Below are 23,974 nucleotides of genomic sequence, written 5' to 3'. Positions count from 1 at the left end.
ATCGAACGCCGGCCAGGAGTCTCTGAGTTTGACGAGGGAAAGGACAAATTCACAAACTACACCAATACATAAACAAAATACACCCAAAACTCCAATACACACTGGAACTTGAAAATAATAACTCCATAAATTTCCTAGACATCACCATAACAAAATTTGACAACAAACACACCTTCGAAATATATAGAAAACCAACCACATCTAATCACCCCACACAACGCAAACATGCTACATTCAGGACAATGGTACACAGATTACTCAACATACCCATGAGCCAACAACACTACAATGAAGAAGTGAACACAATCAAATACATAGCACAAGAAAACGGTTACAACTCAAACGTAATAGACAACATCATAAGGAAGACAAAGCAAAAACTCAACAAACACAAAAACATATAAAACACAACACAAACACAACAACACAAGAAATACATCACACTAATATACGAAAACAAAAACACACACAAGATCGCATCCTCATTCAGAAAACAGAAATACAACATAGCATACAGAACAGAAAACACACTACAAAGACATCTCAACACACAAACAACACAAACAAATAAATACAACCACACAGGCGTATACAAAACTCACATGCAATAGTTGCGACAGTTTCTACATTGGACAGACAGGCAGATCATTCCAAACTCGATACAAAGAACACATTAAAGCAATGACCAGAGGACACAATACATCTACATATGCCGAACACATAACTAATGCCAACCACACTTACAATAACATAAATACAGACATGGAAATCCTACACCCACAACCCAAAAACCAAAAACTCAATACACTAGAACAATATGAAATATACAGACACACTAAAACAAACCCTAACCAAATAATCAACACACAGATCAATTTCAGAACACACACTCTATTTGACACAACTCTTCATCACACGAACGCACCCACACAACAGGCAGCGAAGTTGAGATGACGCCGAGACACAGAAGGCTCTGAGGATTATGTGAAGTAGCACCGAAACAGCTGTAAGGTGCACATGCTTACATAATTAACACGAGTAAGATCGCCATTTAATCAATTATTTGTAAAATGAATATTAAGTAATCGGGTCTAAATTTCGCCCGGAGGCTATATTTGGTTTCTTGAAAGGGGCGGTATTTGGCTACTTCTCTATTTTCAATATGGCGGTGCACTGTGTTCACCACGATGGTTTATATATACTGAAGCTTAGATATGTTAAAGTGTTGTAATAAACCGTCACACAGAACAAGTAGTTACTTTAAATAATGACTTTTCATAAATATAGTGCAATTATTAGTATGACGCATATATAGGGTGCGTCAGAAAGAACGGATGGATTTCACATGTAAGGATTCATCAAATCAAAAATGTATTGTTATCAACATATTCACCAATACAAGCAGTTTGTTTATGGAAAACAACATAATCCATATGATATCCTTGGCTTTCATCGAGGCGTTTTCTGAATTTCGCCATCACTTTCACAGTCATAGCTGGTGGAATTGCCACGATTTCTTCTCGAATCGCCGTCTTCAGTTCGTCCAGTATATGTGATCGATGTTTACAAACTTACGCCTTCAAATGGTCCCAAAGAAAGAAGTCGCAGGGTGCGAGATCTTACCGTAGCCTCGGACAATCTCAGTGCAATAGCATGTTTGCGGGCTGACCCTTGAGGTGGCCGGAAAACCTAGTGTCTGTCTCCACATTTGCAGGTGTACACGCGCTCCGTGTTCGTCCAGGTGATTTCTTCTTTAATGGTGAACCTGTGATACGAAACGAAGCCACCCACTGCAAATTTGTATTCTGAGTTGGAATCCTAGCGTGACATCCGATGTCGAAATGAGTCCTGAGTGGCGATCACAGACTCTTCATTTTTCAAAAAATGTCTCTACGATGAAAGCACGTTGTACGTCAGACCAACACCATGTTCTCAACTGAAACTGCATTTTCTGGCTGACCCAGCAGTCGTGGTCCCCCTCACTATATCCCTCTCCTCGCTGCGTATCGGTAGTTTGAAATCCATCCGTTCTTTCTGACGCACCCTTTAAAAACTCACCCATATCCCTAAAATGTAATTCTTTACCAAGTGCGAAAACAGGTTATTAAGACGACTACAACCCAATAACAATAGTCACTGCAACAACTGTAGTAATCCCAACGCTTACCGTAGGATTGCACCACATATTAAAGAGGGGCTATATTTGGAGCCGGGGCCATATTTAGAGGTTTACCCTTACTGTGTTCAACTTCGAACTAGTCATCCACAACGCTGTCACCACAGTTGGGCTAACATCACAGATAACAGAATGTAGATGTGGGTTGCATCTAACACAGTCGGGTACAGAAAAATACAGGATTTAGGACCGTCATCAACATGTGAAAGTGGACAGTGGATGCGATCTACTTTTGGAATAACGTATCTCGATTCAACTGAAGTAGAGAATGCTTTTGTGGACGATTTTATGTCATACCAACTATTGAAAAAGTCACAGTTTTCAGACAATTTAGTAGAGGTGTACATTGAAGAGGTAACACAGTTTTCCCATTTATGACCTTCAGAATCTCTAAGCTCTGATAGAGCAGCCAATGCTTGTGAGGCAGTTCAATAGTAGTTTCAACTGTCCTCAGCCAAATATATTAATCTTCATAGATGTTCTCAAATCATTCCAGATTCCAGAAAGATGTGTGTATCAAAATTCGATCCTCTGACCGTCTCCATTAATAACTAATTAAGGAAAGTTATAAACATAAAATAAGCATATTAACAGCACTGAATGACTATGAACAAGGAAACATAACCAGTATGCAATGGCCTACATAATAAGAGCTGCCTATCATACCTAATTTTTTTTAGTTGGTTATTTAGCGACGCTATATCAACTAATCGGTTATTTAGCGTCGACGGAATTGGTGATAGCGAGGAGATATATGGCGAGATGAGACCGATAATTCGCCATAGATTACTTGACATTCACCTCACTGTTGGGGAAAACCTCGGAAAAACCCTACCAGGTAATCAGCCAAGCGGGAATCGAATCCATGCCCGAGCACAGCTCCGGATCAAAAGTCAAGCGCCTCTGCCGACTGAGCTACGCCGGTGACTCCTATCATTTTAAAGATAATACATTTGATTTCAGTTAGTTTATTTTTTAATTTAAGAAAGCCTATCACACCAAACATTTTTAAAACGTTTAATTAGAATTTAGATTGTTTTTAAATTTATGCTTATACAAAACAATTGCAATGTTTAAAACCGCCAGTTATTTTGTAAATGTATAATTTATATCAATCAATCAAACTTCTATCACACCAAACATTTTTTAGATGTTTAATTTAGAATTTAGACTTTTTTTAAATTTATGCTTATACAAAAGAATTGCAATGTTTAAAACCGCCAGTTTTTTTTTCGTAAACTTATAATTTACATCAATCATCAAACTTCTTGATGTATCCAGCTGTTTGCTGACAACACAAAGTCCACTATAGGCCTAGTCCACTGTAGTCTATTCAGTTGTTTTTCACGAGAAATGAGGGGTATTTTGATCGGTGTTCATTATAAGATGCCTGTTGCTAGTAGCCAGAGGTAGAGTGTAGTCAATATATACTGCAGGGCTGTGTCTTCTGCAACTGGTATTGATGATTTTAATTTACTTCTTTTGTGGTTTATGGATGGACAGTATAAAAGAATGTGTTCCAGATCTTCATCATGATTATTACACCACAGACAAGTAGGATTATCAGAAATGTGAAATCGGTGTAGGTACAATTGAGTGACAATGTGACCTGTTCTGGCTCTTGTTAACAATGTTTGAACATGTCTGGGCAAGTTTATGTACATTTTCAGTTCATTTGGTTTCTTTTGTACGGACTGTAAAATTTTTCCTTTGTCAGAAGAGAGCCAATTGTTGATCCATAGGTTTTAAAAATGAGACTTTACTGAAGCAAAAGCACTGGATAGAGATATCACTTGAAGAGGTCTTGGTTGCAAATATGTTGCCTGTTTTGCAATATTATCGACTTTCTCGTTTCCAGGTATACCACAATGACTAGGTATCCATTGAAATGTTATTTCCTTTTTGAGTTTTTTTTAGTTTACTTTGTTGTTTCTGAATTGGAATAGTTCTATGTGCGTATAGGTTTGGTACATACTCCCTCGTGGGTACTCACCTTGTCGTGGTGAGGGGGCTTAAACTTGTTGTTAAGCTAACAAGTAACAAAGAGGTACCCACATAAGCTGCATTAACACCAACGCAGTCCCACTATATTTTTCACTGCTTACGATACAAGGAGTCCCTCAGTGTATAATTGATATGAAACTGCTAGTCCTAAGCCTAGAAGCTCTAGAGCAGTGATCATCAACTCGATGCCCTGTGACGTCATCTCAGCCAGCTGTGAAGCCCGCTGCGCTCGTGTTTCGCTGCCGCGGGCACAGCGGAGGCTGCGATGATGGCTGCTTTTTCGTGATAATCAAAGCTCGGAACTTGGGGACTTGTGTCTTTGCACGTGACTAAGCTACCGGACTTCAATGTCAACAAACTCCCGCTTCCAGCACGGAGGTACTATCAGGTCTGCTACAAAAGTGGTTTCTGGCTGCGACAACATATTGATAGTATTATGGTAGGTTGAAACACGTAATTTCATAGCATATATAGAATAAAAATAAACATGAGAAATATATCAAATTTACTGTTCTGCTGTGTACATTTTATTACAGTGTATGACTATCTACATTCGAAGATTTTTCGGTAGTAGACTTAAAATACTGAATTTTTTCACTGTTACTGTTTTCTGTTCGATTTTCAGCAGTTGCTAGCTGATCTCGTATCTGAGAAAGATAAGTATATCCTAATTTTTTCTCGAAAATAGTTTTCAATTAGTGTATCACTACTAGGGCAAGCCACTCTACGTTTCGATCCATGGCTATGGACAGATTTTTCTACAATTTGAGGGACTGCAATGTCTTTCAATGAATTTCGTTTCCAGCCTCTAGTTTGTGTGTGGCACAACTTACAAAATATAAACTCTCCATTCGAAAAAAATAATGTATCTCCTCCGAATTCCCCACGAAATTCTGTATCTTAAATTGAAAACAAAATGTATTTTCAAACTTCTTTAATACCCATTCGAAATAACACGTATTTTCTATTTCCTCAAACAGACCGTTTACCTTTAATTCTCTGAATGTCATTGGCTTCGATATAACAGTTTCTTCGTCCGTCTTCCTGTCATTAGTTGTGGCCACTTTCTTAGTGCATACAACTGTCCCTGAGCACTTGCAGCGTGAGCTTTGTGTACGTTGTACCTGTAACCTTACTCATGCACACGACACAAGTCCCCAAGTTCCGAGCTTTGGTGATAATAATTGTTTCTCATACTAATCAAATTAAACTTAAAGTAATGTGAATGCCTAATATTGGTATTTACACGTATGAAAGCAATTGGTTGATAAGTTAGGGATGAAATGAAAGCTAAATCAAACTAAATACTGTACTGCATTTTACATTAGTACTTTATCTTTTCATTTTGTTAATGCATTAATGGACCATTAGTAAAAATATTTCCTGATCTTCTGTAATGCTAATTTTACGGGGTTTCTTAGCCTCTTTATTGCTTAATGTTATGCACTATGATCTGGGCAGTGCATGAATTGAAGAAATTTTGTAGATTGTAGCCAGATGAATTGGCTAGTTCTGTGGTGAAATTTACTTATTTTCATTAAAGAAAACAATGTTCGTATATTTATATGGATCGGAACATGCACAGTCTGTCGAAAGCTGCTAATGAAGCCTGAGAAATCTAATGGGAAATGTGAATAAAAATCACACAGACTTCTTCCTGCTTTTATACAGTATATCACCTTCACTTCATTATTACACTATCAGTCTGTCATTTCTAGCTGAAGCTAAATAGGAGCACCATCTATATCAGACGTGTCGAAAATGCTATCGTGCGCCGAGCCACTGTGTAAGCTGCAACGTGCATAGCACCTATGGAGGGAGGCGGACACCCGAAGGGGAAATAGAACAACTGTCTGACTTATTAACGGATTTTCATTTTTCTTACGTCAAGCACTTAAATAAAATTATATACAGTACAAGGCTACAAACTAATGTTTAGTACGTGTAACGAAGAAAGAAATGAACACGAAAACATAGGACACATTATCACAACCTAAAATTAACTGTCTTCAGAATGTCTCTGCGACAGAGTTTCAAAATCAGGAATTATGTCACTTACTGCCAGTCGTAGTTGATCACGAAGTCATGATCTAAATTTGATTTTACTATTTTCATTGTTGAAAATAATTTTTCACAAACGTAAGTTGTAGCGAACATGGCTTCAACAAAGCAAGCGAAAGAACGAAGCTTCAAATATTTATTTTTTTGCCAAAGATTTTAAAAGTTCAACATTTGTCAAGTCCTTACATCTAGCTTTCATTTAACATCACATTGTAAATCTGTGAGTTTAAATTGAGGATCTAACCGCATTATTCGTACATCTGCTGAAAAAGGATCGACGTACTTTTAAATGTTTCATCAGTAACATGTAGTAACTTATAATGCCGTTTTATGTTATACAACCGTTTTCCTCGTAATACTTGTGAACAAATCATACATTTAATATTGTCATCATATTGTCAGCAAAAAATGCATCCTCCCATCCTACTTGAAACTTCCGTTTTTATATGAGGTAGTCTACATGGTTTCGAGAGAGACATTGCGACGATACGCCACTCGCAGGTCAGAGACAAATACAAATGGAACGGAGTTTGACTCCAGTGAGTGAGAGGGTGGGGGTTGTAGGTAGGAAGCAAGGGAAATGCACTGCGAGCCACAATGTGCTCGTGAGTCGCCTTTTCGCCGCGGCTGATCTACATCCAAAGTAGATGTGTCTATGATAGAGATAGGAAAAAATAATATAACAGTACTTTTGGAACAGTTCCGAGAAGATAACAGTTCCAAAAAAAGAACAGTAAGTCGGAACACTCTGTTCCAAAATGACAGACTGTTCCTCATAGGAACTGGAGTACTGTGTAACGTACCGTCCAACTATCTTGTCTGTAACACTCCAGATAGCGGTACTCTCTCAGAGACCATAACAGTTCCAGCCTAAATGTTCTCCTTGGATGTACAGTAGTTCCTTCAGAGTTGAGTATGTTGGAAGGAGAGCGAAATTTTTTACTACAATGAAGCTGCAGGGTGCGTTTCAATATTAAATAATCAATCTGATTGGCCAATCAGCTTCAGTTACATTGTTTGCTATTAATATAACAACAAGAAAGAAAAAAAATCAAATTGTAAGATTGTGCCTATATTATTATTATTATTATTATTATTATTATTATTATTATTATTATTATTATTATCATTATTGCCCTTAAGTCATCTATTCAGATTTTCAAATAATTACCATTTATATCACAAAAAAATATAAACATTTACATAGAGATAAAAAAAATTTTACAGGGGAAAAAGTTCGTACTCTGGAAGAGTACCCAAAACGCTCATTGCATTTCCGCGTTGAATAGCAATACTTAAGCGTTGACGCAAATAAGTAGTGCAACGGCGATCACCAGTAATGGAGATCAAAATTTGGCCGATTTGAGATACCAAAACTTTAGCGTCATGACTCCAAGGACCGAAGGTCTCCACAGCAAAGGGGACAAAGATATAATTGTCTAAAAGATGAGCATATTTATTGACTTTCTTTTTCACGGCTAATTCAGCAGCAGATGCTGCGTGTCTGGAGGTATTCGGCAAGTGAGATGGAGCTAGAGTGTCAACGCAAGTGGAGTCCCAAATTAAAGATTTTCCTCTAGACCATGGAATTAAGGTATTATTATTATTTCAAAGTCACTGTTTAACTATATCAAATGAAGAAAAATATTATACAAATTCATATACCGAAATGTATTGTGTTATAAAATTTGTATATTGTAACATATCTGCCTTCTGAAGGATGCACTGGAAGGAATGGTGAACGGGAGAAGAGTTCGGTGCAGAAGAAGATATCAGATGATAGACGACATTAAGATATGTGGATAATAGGACACAAAGAGGAAGACAGCAAATAGGAAAGATTGGATAATGCTGGATTTGCACCGAAAGACCTGTTCTTGGGCAGAACACTATGAATGAAATGAATGAATCGTCAGGTTAAGTGATTACGTAGCATTGCTCATGCAGTAAATCGAAAAATATGTGCGAGGGCAGAGGGTTGGTGCAGCTATACGGAAGGAATGTGTCTGGTTAAAATAACCGTACAGTATCCTAAAGGAAAACAAATACACATAAGCACATGCCAAAAATAATGATTTTATGAGTATATTATGTATTACAAAATTAATTACTGAAATACGCGTTACGCTATATCAGGCCTTGTAAATGTTTTACTAATCAAATCATTGAGAAAATATTACGTACATACCGCAATCAATTAAATGCCCAAATTGTCATACTGAATTCAAAATTAATTACAATGGATTATAAGATACATTTGTAGGAATTCAAATGTAAAGTTTCACTTCGAGTCACTCAAAATTTGAACTACGAGAAATTTAAACGCCACGTGACATTATAGAGACAAACTGAAAACAGGGAACATAACACAATTTTATTTTATTAAAGGACTTAAACATTTAATTTTACTAACATTTTAGACACAACACATCTTGCTGACGGTCACTTTTAATAACGAATTTAGAGGATTACTTGTAGACAGCTAATTTTAAAATAATTAAAATAAGTAAACAATACTTACTTACTGGCTTTTAAGGAACCCGAAGGTTCATTGCCGCCCTCATATAAGTCCGCCATTGGTCCCTATCCTGAGCAAGATTAATCCATTCTCTATCATCATATACCTCCCTCAAATCCATTTTTATAATATCTTCCCATCTACGTCTCGGCCTCTCTAAAGGTATTTTTCCCTCCGGTCTCCCAACTAACACTCTATATGCATTTCTGGATTCGCCCATACGTTCTACATGCCCTGCCCATCTCAAACGTCTGGATTTAATGTTCCTAATTATGTCAGGTGAAGAATACAATGCGTGCAGCTCTGCATTGTGTAACTTTCTCCATTCTCCTGTAACTTCATCCCTCTTAGCCCCATATATTTTCCTAAGAACCTTATCTCAAACACCCTTAATTTCTGTTCCTCTCTCAAAGTGAGAGTCCAAGTTTCACAACCATAAAGAACAACCGGTAATATAACTGTTTTATAAATTCTAACTTTCAGACTTTTTGACAGAAGACTAGATGACAAAAGCTTCTCAACCGAATAATAACAGGCATTTCCCATATTTATTCTGCGTTTAATTTCCTCCCGAGTTTCATTTATATTTGTTACTGTTGCTCCAAGATATTTGAATGTTTCTACCTCTTCGAAGGACAAATCTCCAATTTTTATAGTTCCATTTCGTACAATATTCTGGTCACGAGACATAATCATATACTTAGTTTTTTCGGGATTTATTTCCAACCCTACTTTACTTGCTTCAAGTAGAATTTCCGCGTTTTCCCTAATCGTTTGTGGATTTTCTCCTAACATATTCATGTCACCCGCATAGACAAGAAGCTGATGTAACCCGTTCAATTCCAACCCTCTGTGTTATCCTGAACTTTCCTAATGGCATATTTTAGAGTGAAGTTAAAAAGTAAAGGTGATAGTGCATCTCCCTGCTTTAGCCCGCAGTGAATTGGAAAAGCATCAGATAGAAACTGACCTATACCGACTCTGGTGTAAGTTCCACTAAGACAAATTTAATTAATCGAACTAGTTTCTTGGGCATACCAAATTCAATAAGAATATTATATAAAACTGTTCTCTTAACCGAGTCATACGCCTTTTTGAAATCTATGAATAACTGATGTACTGTACCCTTAACTCCCATTTTTTCTCCAATATCTGTCGAATACAAAATATCTGATCAATAGTCGATCTATTACGCCTAAAACCACACTAAATCATCTACATACGGAGTTAATCTTTTCAAAAGGATATTTGACAAACTTTTGTACGACGTCAACAAAAGTAATATTCCTCGAAAGTTACTACAGTTAATCTTGTCCCCCTTCTTAAAGATAGGTACGATTATGGACTCCTTCCATTGTTCTGGTACAATTTCCTTTTCCCAAATTGCAAGTACAAGTTTATCATCTACATATGGAGTTAATCTTTTCAAAAGGATATTTGACAAAATTTTATACGAAGTCAACAAAAGTGATATTCTTCGAAAGTTACTACAGTTAGTCTTGTCCCCCTTCTTAAAGATAGGTACGATTATGGACTCCTTCCCTCGTTCTGGTACAATTTCCTTTTCCCAAATTGCAAGTACAAGTTTACAAATTTTGCCAGATAATGCGCTTCCACCGTCTTGTATTAATTCTGCTGGAATTTGATCAATACTTGGTGACTTGTACCTTTTCAGATTTTCTATCGCAATTTCGACTTCAGAAAGTGTGGGTTCGGGTATAAATAGCTCAGCAGTTATGCCAGATACTGCTTTCATGAAATAATCCAATCACTGGCTGCACTTTCATAACGTTCCCTAGAGATATACCTGTAGCAGACGGTCCAGCCAGGGCTCCGCCACGTCCATGGGACGCGCCTCGTTGGAGATGTCGGCCACCTTGATGAGCACCATGCTCAGCAGGTTGGTGTGCGCCTTATTGTTGAAATCAAACTCTGGCGTTATCTCCTTGAACTGCGCCAGTATCTCGTTGTGGCGCGCCATGTCTGTCGCGAGGATGCAGCGGATGACACCCTCTCGTACCTGCACACAAAATAGTTCACAAACACTAATTTGTATATAGTGTCCGGAGAGGTTGGGGGAGAGCTACTTGATGGAGAGCTGTGACTCACGTCTGGTGTGTAATAGATTAACAATAAGGAGCGGATTCCTATGCAATTAAATATTCTTTTTGCGTGTGATAAAACATAATTAACATAACTTAGAAAGCATGATGGAAAATTCAGATTGTCAATTAATATAGATAAACACAATATAATATTTGTTACTCAGTCAAATGACAAATCAATGTAAAATAATGACTTATATTATATGGTCATTAAGTTTTATATACATGAATTACAAATTGCAAACGTTTTCGCCCATTCAGGCATCTTCAGGCACAATTATACAATATCTCAATATCAAACTGTGTAGGCATTACATTGGTGGTAGATAAACTGTTTAAGATTAATGATGTACAAAACATCTCCATAATTAAATATTATATTGCAAAACAGATTCAAATAGAGAACAGCATTCTTAATGAAAATTTGACTCAAATCCGGAATCCCCTGTACAACCTCTAACCCCATCACTACGCAATATCTTTCCGCGTTAGTTCTTTACACGAACACACACTTCCCCCACGTCATACTAGCTACAGTTCCAACAGCAGCAGGTCGTCTCACGTCTACGTAAGTACGTCTATAATTTAGTCTTCCAATTAGTTTTTCAAATTCTTCAAAATTTTGATTTATTTATTATTTCATTACAGATAACTACAGAGTGATTTATATAGAACTGACACATTTCTTTCTTTATTTATTTCAAAACGAATGATGCTAGCCACAGTTTGTTATGCCTCAAATGTAGAGTATCTTTGGGAGATTACTAACCTCTATAGCAAATGTTGAAAATGCTTTATTTATTCGGCTGGAAATTCACTTAATGACCAGTTTTTAACGTCAAATTAAGTAGGAGTTTTGATTCCCTGTCAGGAGATGCGCAGATGTTTATTCTTTATTCCTTACTGTTGGTAGCTGTTTTCGACATTTTGTTTTAGTCACTGAAAATGCAGTACACATTAAATTAAAAGCTCTACCTTGTGAAGCAATACTGGATTACGAATTCAATTACAGCTACTCAAAGGGCATACCAGAGAGAATTTGGTGTTCGTAATCCCCCCAAAGAAACACAATACTGGGATTGGTAAACAAATAGGAAACAACTGGTTCTCTAAAAGAATAATAATTTTGGTGACAATAAATATACAGAATAAAGAATAAACATCTGCGCATCTCGTGACAGGGAATCAAAACTCCTGCTTAATTTGACGTTAAAAACTGGTCATTAAGTGAATTTCCAGCCGAATAAATAAAGCATTTTCAACATTTGCAATAGAGGTTAGTAATCCCCAAAAGATACTCTACATTTGAAGTATAACAAATTGTGGCTAGCATCATTCGTTTTGAAATAAAGAAAGAAAGAAATGTGTCAGTTCTATATAAATCAGTCTGTACTTCAAACATAGGATGTTTTATAGTGATCTATACAGTTGGCACGTTCAAACGACGTGAGTACTTTCAATCATCCAATCCGATTACACTTTTACATTTGATAATTCCTATTTCTATTTCGTATTATTTATATATTTCAGACATAATTCATCACTCATTGGACTCTACTGAACAAGAGTTCCACAGAATATTATGAAGTTTAATTACAACACGTGGTTTTTAACATTATTTTAATTTTATGATCTGTAATATTACATTTTAATTATGGAGATGTTTTGTACATCATTAATCTTAAACAGTTTATCTACCACCAATGTAATGGCTATACAGTTTGATATTGAGATATTGTATAATTGTGCCTGAAGATGCCTGAATGGGCGAAAACGTTTGAAATTTGTAATTCATGTATATAAAACTTAATGACCATATAATATAAGTCATTATTTTACATTGATTTGTCATTTGACTGAGTAACAAATATTATATTGTGTTTATCTATAATTAATATAATTTACAATGTAAAAACTGTCCCAGTAAATACGTTGGCCAAACAAAAAGGAATTTTCGCACATGTTACAAAGAGCACGTCTCTGACTTCAAATTCAATAGGAATAAATCAAAGTTTGCCACGCATCTCATTTCCCTTAATCACGAACTTACTGGCATAGTAGAAGCCCTTCAGGTCTTAAAGACTATTAACAATCATAATTATACGAATGCTGCGGAGGAACTATATATTACCACCTATTCTAATAATAATGATAGCCCGCTCCTTAACGAACAATACCCAAATTCAAGTAACCCGCTGTTTAAAATCACACGCAAGTAACGGTCACGCATCCACTAGTCGTGCCACGTATACAGTTTTCGTCATACGCTACCACTTAATGTAAAGATCAGTCGTGTCGCCGTCCTCATGGATTTCAAGACGTTCTTCCATTTTTTGTAAGTATTGTTTTAGAAGATTTAAATATAGAGTCAATATACCTCAAGGCACATGCCCATTGTGTGGAAGGAGAGAAGACGACATTCACATTGTTCTTGAGTGTCAAAATACTGAAGATATACGTAAGAAATTTATAAAAGAAAAATTCCTTCAAGTTAATAAAGAAATAGCTATAAAAAAGCTCATGAACATTAATAACATAAAATTGCAAAAGCAATTAGGTTTATATCTTGTTTTGGTTAAAAATTAGAATGGATATAATAAAGGAAATAGATGTGAACGAAAGTAATTAAGAAATATATAAATAAATAGTGAAATAATTGTAGTGTATATGTATATGTATGTGTATGTGTATGTGTAGGTGTATATATTGTTCTTTCTCTTTCTTGTTATAGATGTAAAATTATGCATGAAAGAAAGTAACAAGTGTAGATGTATGGAGAAATACGAGGAAAGTCAATATCCCTTAATAATAAACAAATACACGGAAAATAAAATACCGGAGAAGATTGAAAAATTAAAAAAATAGAAGGAAGGAAGCATTAAGGGAAAGTACAGTTACTGAGCTGACTAATAAATTCAATTTTGGAAGGTACGCTTTTTCTAGACTCACAGATAATAACATATTTGACTTAGTTAGAAATTATTTGGCTATCGTTTTTATTTCTAAATTTAATAGTTTTGAAGGTACGTCAAAAGAATATTATGAAATAAAATTAAGGAATGAAGGCTTACCTACGAGAGAGAGAGCTTGTATGAACTGTATAAATATTTTTGTAAGGAAAGAGGTATGGAAGAAACTAGAATTAGAGATGATTTAGATACGCTAGCTGCACATTGCAGAGTGAAGAGGGAAGTGCATCTTAGGAAGGTAAACCAATACTGATGGTACCAATATTCTAGAATGAGTTGAGTCTTGTACAATAACTGAAAGCTTGTGCAAGATAAAACAAATTATGTTAATAGGTAAAATGTAGAAATTGTATTTAAATAATAATATATCTTTGTGTAAAATTGTTGTATGTAATGTGTCTGTGATCTGTTATATATAATAAACCATAATGTTCCTAATGTTCCTGATACAAGTAACATTAAGGAAGCCGTGAAAAAATCAACGAGATTCCAGATGCCGATGTTATTACTGCAATATGTTATATAAATAATATTGTTAAAATATTAAAATGAAAAATAAATCATTACAAAATCATTACATAGAAGATTTAAATAATACTTAAATGCTTCTTCAGATAAATATTCTTTCATTCTATCCTTACAATTTACAGGATTTTTCCTGCTCTCCATAACGGCCACACGAGCGACCTGTTCGTAGCATCTTCAAATCTATCTTGAAAACTGTATCTGAAATGACAGAAGAGTTTTGCTGTTTCCTTGGTTCACACACGCCTCTTTCAACACAGTGATTCTACACACATCGTGGAGGCTTTTTGCTACATTCTATTCTCTGTTTTTAAGTGATATTACAGTTGTAACTTTGGTTTTTAACGTCATATACCAAGTGTTCACTTTTTATAACATGTTCCATTCGACCTACACGACCTGATGATGCCAATCAAAATTGGCGAAAACGTTTGTTTTTAAATCTGTTTAAATGTTGTTATAACATGTTTTATTGTGTTTTATGTTAAGTATTGACTGAATAGAACTCATTTTTCAATTAAAATTGAACTTAACGGAACCAATATGCCTTTGAAATTAATAATTAACAAAGTTAAAAATTCCGAACATGAAGTTTCAAGTTTAAAACCCGAATTTTATTTCACATAAAAAACATATTTTCACAAAAAAAAAAATTATGTAAATACATATTTCCAGGAAATCTATTATAAACACATAAATCTTGGAGTTTTTTTTACTTAAATAATTGTTTTACAAGAACTTTTAAATATTTTAAAACTAAATCAATTATATCACTCAGAAGTAGCCTACGTTATCTTTTTTAAGAATTCTTGGTTCCTTCGTGTTTCTAAGCGCTGTGTGGTGTATCCGTGATCCATTTTCGTAATAGTATCGCCTCAAGTTCTCAGAACTGCTAGGCAGCATATCAGTGTTATTAAAGAATAAATTAACATGGACAAGAAGGAGAGATCTTGCAACACATAATTAGGAATGTTTATTGTTGCTGAAGATGATTTCATTCCATGCTTTGTTTGTGAAACACAACAGATAATAGCTCGGGTATGAACATTATTTAATTTAAACAAATCTCTCGCCTCTCGCTAATGTCTATCAAGTAAGGCAATATATCTTGTTGTGATTCCCTGTTATCGGGCTTCTTCAATCGATATCCTTCAAGTTAACCTGAAAGATGGTTGTTTAAAAAACGATTTGGCTTTCCTATTAGCAAATTTAAGCTTTTTGTGTGATACCATAAAAAACTCGAAACATCCAAAAACCTGTTGTCTGAAACAGGGAGGTGCGTGCCGTGGAAATTAAACTAGACTCGCTACCAGGTTCAGAAGCACAATTACTAAGGGACAAATTCCAGAATGTGTTTGGGAAAAACAGTGGATATAAAAAAATGTGTAAAGTTGCTCAAGTATTGGAGGATGTGTCTGTAGGTGAAATTGACGGTGTTTGTGTTTGCGACATTCCTCTCTTTAAATATGCACATCTGACGTCCTGTGATGCGGAAAGATCGTTTTCACAGTATAAGTCGTTGTTCAGAGATAATCGGCATGCATTTGTGATGGAGAATTTGGAGATGACCTTTGTTGTTCACTGCAATTCTCGGCCAACTGCTAGCACTCAAGTATGGTTGGTGAGTACCTAGTAACATTTTTTTTTTAAACTAAGTAAGGTATTTTTGTCATATTTAAAAAATATATATATTTTTACTTTTAGCAAATATTTTCGAACTTTTTACCACATAAAAAATAAATATATTTAAATTTTTAGCACATAAAAATCCGCTCCCTAATTATCAAGAGTGATATACGTATTGGGAATTGGTGTCTAAATAAATTTCTAAAAATTTGCCTATTGCGCTTTTCTTCATACTACCACAGTCTAATATATACAGTCACGAAGTTTGGGATGATTTTTTGCAATTCTCGCGGTAGTTTCTAGCCGCTTGGAGCGCTGTGAGTACTAGGAAACAATAGACTGTGCCACAGTCATCGTGACCTAATACAGGCCTTAAGGCAGACCATGTAACTCGCTTAACCCGATCACGAAGGGCGGCGTTTCAACCATATAAATTAGTTGGAATGCATAACAGTAACATATGTTTCTCTAAAATGTAATGTGATTCCTTTAATAAAATTTAAAACAATGATTAGGAGACACTTCAGACAATTCACTCGGGAGTTAGGGTGTAATATTATTTATGGTGTGAAAATTACGTTGTTCGTATGTGTAATACCTGCCTTTATTTCGATTAAATATTGCGAAATTCTTGTACATTCATTTATGCACGATTCAATAATTTTGAGTTGCACCCCATTATAGGTTATGTTTACTGTACCTGTTGCCCCTTTCTGTCTAAATTTAGTGATCTCCAATATCTTGCCATTCATATGGAAATTATAGGTTATGTTTACTATATTTAACTTATATTCCTAAATTCGCAATTATATATTATAATTAAGAATAATGTCATGTATGATACCCCGCACATTCAATTTGTCTGTATTATATACTACAATTGAGTACTGAATTATTGTATTTATCTGCTACTTAAGAGACGAAGTAACACAATTGTACGTACACTAATTTCATAGGAGTGGTATGGTAAATGTTTTGTCTAAAATTAAGGAAGGTAGACGTGCTAAATTGAAATCACAATATAAATTCTTTTTTATTAAACCTCAAAACAGCTTCTATTCTAAACTTAAAATGTTGACGCGAACAGATTATGTTAACATGTAAATTCTCTTCACATTAAAATAACACAGTTTTGTAATTATTTCTGCAACATATTATGCAACAAGAAGTAAACGGAACTTATGGACACATTACACTAAATAAATCTTAGCAATGACACGCAATAAAATTATGATATTTCACTAAGTTCCATACACTGAAATAGAAAACTCGAACATATGGTACATTATGGTTTGGATCGAAAAGGCATTGACTGTGCCGTATTGTTGTGAAAAGTTGTGTAAACTGTGAAATGTTCGTTATCGGTTGTAATAACTGTAAATAGCTAAAATACAATAATTTCAATAATAATATGCGACAAGGAGACGTTTGTAGTACTATAAATTGTAAGAAAAAGAGGTTAGAGTTATCCTTCTACCGAAAGATCCAGGCAGGTGAGTTTATAGAATATAATATATATTTTATGAAAATAATATATAAACCTTATATATTTCATATTTCAATAGTGGAAGGAAGGTCTTAATTTTTTCAAAAGAACACGATATCGAAAGTACAAAACATTTTATCGTCTGCTAGGGAAAGAGTCTGTGATGAGGCGATAGTAGCGATCCTGGTGGTGAGCAATTATCTATGTTTGCATATTCAGTAAGTATTGAACTTCGTGACTGTATATATTAGAGTGTGATACTACAGTGTGTCCATAGAAGCACTCCGTGATTATAAACGGCTATTCTCTATTACGCGTCCGTCTTTTTCTTCCTTTTCTCAATATCATTAATGAACTCGTATCTTGATACATCTGCTGCAATAGTGGTAGGCCTATATTGCAGAGAACAGTTTCTTGAATGATTACAAGACAAGGCAGAAGCTATATTTTGGATAACAGCAACAGCACAGTATACTATATACAGTCACGAAGCTTGAGTTTTGAGGGTGCTAGAAACAATAGACTGTGACGGTACTATTTTGCATTGCCTGTAACGAGGCGATATTAGCGATCCTAGTGGTGAGCAACTACCTAATGTTTGCATATTTAATACGTACTGAGCTTCGCGATTGTATATACTAGACTGTGGCAATAGTTTACATGTAATTAATTAATGAATCACGAATTTTGAATGTATATTTTTAAACTACGTACTTTCCACGAACTCGTCCTCTGTGGTCTTGCGGTTATGCTACTGGCAGTTGGGTCCGAGGTCTGCCAGTTCAAACCTGGTCGAGGGCAATGGACTTAAAAAAAAGCGATGAAATCTTTAGCATGGTATCCACCGGAAAAGAAACAAAGTTATAGTCTCTATCTCATATTTACGACTAGATTTGCGGTATGGTAGAATACTGGTCCCGTAGTTTTGGTGGAATATGAAAATCGAGTATTCAATGGTAAAAGTGGTCGTAGAATTGGTAGGACTGGTCGGAAAAGAAACTTGAGAGCATGTCTATAAATCTAAGTATTTTTAACTTTAATTAAGGATTAAAAAATCACATAATAACTAACGAAATGCTTTGTAGGATACTCAAATTGTGCTGTAAGTTGGTTATGAGTGTTATCATTGGCGTGAATGGCAATTCTGGCGTATGTGTAAGATATCAAATAGATACTTAGCTAGAAGTTCCAGACGTGAAAGAATTTGTTACTTGTCTTAAACAATCACAGGCATTTTATTATAGGCTATCAGTGTTCCCTTAATAGAAACAGATTTTTCTGGAATACGATGATCCAGCAACTCGTAAAGAAGTTACATGTGTGATTATTATTTAGAGCAGCGTTTCTCAAACTATGGTCCGCAGACCACCTGTGGTCCTCGAGGTCTGGCCTTGTGGTCCTTCAAAAAAGACAGAAGAAAAAATAAAATTCAAACGAATTGCGTATTACATTATAGCTGAAAATCTCAGAGTTTGGAAATTACACATGGCAATCGGCTTTCACTTTTTCTCCCAGTACTACAAATATAGCAAGACATGTTATGAAATTTGTTACCCTACCCGTCTATCGACTTCCCACTATACTCTCAGCAACAAAAGGGGAATTTGAAGCACTATGAACGTGGTGTTTCTCGCCATCTTTTCCCTGCACTTCTGGTGTTGCACCTGTAACCTAGCCAGGGACCACCCGAATTCATTACAGAGGACCAAAGTACCGAAACTTTTAATGTATTTATGACTTTAAATCTTTCTTATGTGGTACACGCTAGTAGGTGTCTATGTCTCTGTTAAATATTGCCCATTATACATAATGACAAACTGGCTTCGATCTGGATCTTTGAAAAGAAAGGAACGTGATGATATGCTTCATTTAGGCTCTGCTAATAGTTCAGAAGCTGTGTGTGAAGATATTAATATCAATGATTCTAGTGCCATTAAAGAAATGTCATTCAAATATAGGCCTAGAATAACTGTGTAAGAATAGGCAGGCTCATTCATCTCATTAATGTGAGTAGCAACATTTATTTTATTTTTTTTTTAGTTAATAAGTTAAAGATTATCCAAACTCTAATAGCCTTGAATTATTAAAAAAAAAACGAAAACGAATTTTCTTCTATTAACATTAACTTAATTAGCTAATACTAATATAAAAGTAATTAAATTAAATTAATTTTAATTAATTAATTCTAATTTAAAATATAAGTATACTGGTATTGAAATATGCTACAAAATTATAAATTTACTTTCGGAGGGAACAAGAGTAATGTGGTCCGCGGAACTGTTCTGACTTAAAAAAAGTAGTCCCTATTTAAAAAAAAAATTGAGAAACGCTGACTTAGAGTATACGAGTATATACGAAAACATATTATAGCTTGAATTATACGAATTAATCTTCAATTTAATTTAATTTGATTAGACACGAGATCACAGTTAAACATTTAAATTGTTAGAAAAATTATTCTTTGGGTCGTCAGTTTGAATTTTCATTGTTACAGTGGATTTTATTTTATTTTAATTCTCAGGTATATAATCAGATTTAACGTTCAAATTAACTTTATTATAATTTTCATTTTATAGTCCAATTGATGTATTTGAAATAATAACTTTAGTGTTCGGTTGCCACTGCGTTATGGTAAATCGATACGCAATATTTGCACATATGGCTTCCTTCTTTTTGATGGTTTTTGTATCGTAGAGTTCCCACATTTCACACCTAGGAGACACTCTGAGAATCTTTACTTAAAACAGGTGCTCCTGCCTACAGAAATACTTTACATACAATCACTCGGCTTCTTTTCGAATGAAAGTATTCAATAATCTCTTTCACGAAAAATGTTCATGGATAGAACGAGACTTGAACCCAGGATCTCATGATTTCTAGTTACGAATGGTGGTAGCTAGACTACGAAGCCGTTATAGAATATGCTTATTGCCTTATTAAAATGAGACCTCGGATTTTTAGACTCGTTTAGCGTAGATTAAAACATAAGTTCTTTAATGCATCTAGTTTTAGGCAATATCATCGCTCGAGAGTTTATTGTGTTGCATACATTTAGGGATTTTTACACAAAATTGTTGCAACCTATCCTATTTGAGACTAAAAATCCGAGGTATAGCCTACTCATTATATAGTCATTTTAATAGCATTGATAGATAACATTGCAATTAGTAGAGCCTTGGTGCATGTAAGATTGCATTGTATTCTAAGAATGATACTAGGAAAACTGCCGCCATTTATTTTATGGTGATCTACCGTAGCTTTAAAACTCTATTTACGACACATAAAATAACGCTGTCCCAGTCCCTGATAGAGGACTCCTGGCAAAATTCGCCGGACGTTTCTCGCCCACATTGAATTTCAACGCTGAATAACTTCTGCAGTGGAAAGTGTCGTTAAATAAAACTCTACTGTAGCAGAACCTCGATAATCCGAAGAAGCTACGAAATTTATATACTCACATAATTAGAACTGGTAAAGGAAATTACGGGAAAACGGCTAAACGGATTTTAATGAATGACCCTTCATTTTGAAGCTTGGCATCCAGAGACTTGCGGAAAAATAGTATAGTTTTCAGAGAAATGTCAATTTTCCTACATAATTTTCCTATTTTTCAAAATTCTGTCGTCAGTTTCGAGAATTAATAGCTTTTCAGAATAAAACAAAACAATAAGATATACATTATCAAGGAGGCCATGACTCCAGGATTGTCAACAGATTCTATGACATTAAAATGCCAATAGGCCGATCTTCATTTGCCTAATTTACTGAGAACTTATTACGAAGGTTAAATTATCATGAATTTACAGATGTGATCGTCTGTTGTGTAATGTTCTTAGTACTGATGTGTATAGGCTGTTAAAAACTACAGACTCAAGAAGGTTTGTTGACATTATCATAATTAAAATTAAATATTACAGGTAATTCTATGGTGTGAGTATTTGTCATCGATCGAAGTTATTGGATTACTGATTGGGGCTAGAGGGACCATCACAAAAAGAATCGCGCATTTTTGCAAGCAGTTTGGTCTAGGACAAACTCTTGTCACTGAAGTATCTATGTCTGCAGTAAAGGGATCTATAAAAATCCTAAGAAACCATCTCTACACTTAAATAGATTGATCTTTTCCTATGGCGAACTCCTCATTTAAGTTGGGTCTTGCAACTAGTGCAAAATAGACGACTGTGATCACCTGATAGCAAATAGATACCGTACTAGGAAATTTTATGTTTCTTCTGGAATTAATGATCTTTTGTTTAGTCGTCTTCAATTATTTATAATTGTGTTATTTCTTTTTCTTTTCCTTCTCCATTGTTTTTTTTTTCATTATAATTGTGTACCTACCATTTACTCAAAAAAAAAACAATTTTTTGGTAATCTTTGTCTTCTAGGCAGCATTCACTTGGAGGAAGCTGAATAAAATTCAGAATAAATAGCCTACACAATACTATTCTTCATAATATGACAGTGAAACCTTTTGGGCTTATGTAAGTAAACGTAGAGGATATCTTACATTAAATCTTAATTTCTACAATTTTCTGAGTAACAGCGTTACATGCAATGTTACTAAAAGCTACAAAACTTACGTAATACATACATATTGTTATTAAAAACTAAATACTTTTATAGTTATAAATCAAGTAGTGTGAGTCTTTTTCAGATATCAATGGCGGTAGATGTAGATATTTATGTGTGATTCTCTTTATCCTAGGTAGAGGCATTAGTAATTGAGTCATTCTTCCTATTTTAGCTGCGTCTTTCAAACTACATAAAAATTGATTTCATATTCGTTTGGTTTAATCGATTTGATTCGTGATCGTTGCCAAGTACATCATTTTACTGTATGAAGAATAACAGGTCATTTCATTTCTTGCTGACATGATGAGTTAGTTCATTTCCTGCAACCAGCAACGAATAGAACGCTGAAACAGCTGAAATGATTTTCTATGAATAATTTTACTTAGGATGTATATTATACGATTCTATAACTCTGCTATATCATTATTTTCAGTATCTCAACAATAGATTCCCCACAACAGCTTCTACTGTTGAAAATACGTGGGATAATTCATAAATAATTTACATCTCTGATCTTCAGCGAGTAACAATAAAAGTCATTGTGAGCTTGTGGTCACTAAATACGCCATTGATTGAACATATTATTTTTAATGTGGCCAAAATGATGTCCAGTATTTACTGGTATCTAATACACTCCAAAATGTCATATTCTTGCCAACAATCTGCAATAACCTGAAACAGCTACTACTTTACTCCCACATGAAAAAAACCGCTGATCACCTTGACATTGTTACTTGGGTTTTTGCATTGAAATTCAAAGAAATCAAGACTAATATGTCCAAGAAAAAGCATTTGACATAAAATCCATTCAAAGGGAATTTTTTTAAAAAGAGACATTTCTTGACAAGGTTACACTTCATTGTGTTATTGCGTTACTTTCAATGTTACATCTTTCTTGGAGTATGTTTCATTATTAAGGAAAATACCTGGTATTCTGCCCGGAAAATAAATCTGAAAAATAATTATTTAAACTTCTAATGGACTTAGTCTGCAGCATTTGCTACGCAAACCACTAGTATACATATAATACCGGAAAGCATAGAAAACGAAGGAAGATTGCAAACGATTATTTTCGTTAACTTTTTTTAAGATACGTAAATAGGGCCGTTAGCAGTGTGTGTATTGTTAATGCAGTATGGATATTTGTATTGCTTAGTTAAATACAGTATTGTTATTTTTCTTTGTGTTTTTCTGGATGTTTTAACTCCTTGTATGAACTCTGAACTTCAAACATCGATTTCTGTCCAGCGTTGTAGCTATGTGGTTGCGCTTCCCAACCAACGGTCCGACGTTCGATTCCCGGTATGGTCAATAGAAAAAAAAAATGTTCCGTTCGCGGGATTGGGTGTTTGTCCATTGTCCTGTGATGTCTCTGCGTCAATCCGATCGATCCCATGACCAGGGAGGTTCGAATTTGTGAGATATCTAGTGAGCCATCCAATGAATCTCCCTTCCCTATTCTCAGTCGGATAAAAGAGGAGGTTAAAGAGAATAAGAAATAAAGAAAGAAAGAAACAAAGAAAGAAAGAAAGATACTCACTTCTACCACATTTTTACATATTTTATACTGCAGTATAATGTGTTTTTTTTTAAATAATTGATTAAATGGCGATCTTACTCGTGTCAATTGTGTAGGCATGTGCGGCTTACAGCTGTTTCGGTGCTTCTTCACACCATCCTCAGAGCCTACTAGATCTCGGCGTCATCTCGAACTTCGCTGCCTGTTGTGTGGGTGCGTTCGATTGTTGAAAAGTGTTGAAATATGGTGTCAAATAGTGTGTGTGTTCTGAAATTGATCTGTATGTTGAGAATTTGATCAGGGTGTGTTTTATTGTCTGTATATTTCATATTGTTCTAGTGTGTTGAGTTTTTGGTTTTTGGGTTGTATGTGTAGGATTGCCATATCTGTGTTTATGTTATTGTATGTGT

General features: G+C 34.9%; 1 protein-coding gene across 1 annotated transcript in view; it reads right to left on the bottom strand.

The window, feature by feature from the left end:
- The window catches only part of Pde9 (phosphodiesterase 9), a 479,057-nt gene that overhangs the window by 35,734 nt on the left and 419,349 nt on the right, over positions 1-23,974 (bottom strand). The window contains exon 7 of the mRNA XM_069834095.1: positions 10,567-10,779. Coding sequence (XP_069690196.1) covers positions 10,567-10,779 — 213 coding nt within the window. The remainder of the gene's footprint in view (positions 1-10,566; positions 10,780-23,974) is intronic.

This window comes from Periplaneta americana, chromosome 8, assembly GCF_040183065.1.
Source record: "Periplaneta americana isolate PAMFEO1 chromosome 8, P.americana_PAMFEO1_priV1, whole genome shotgun sequence".
NCBI lineage: Eukaryota > Metazoa > Arthropoda > Insecta > Blattodea > Blattidae > Periplaneta > Periplaneta americana.
Note: the sequence above shows the minus strand (reverse complement) of the source record. Positions and strands in the feature narration are given on the sequence as shown.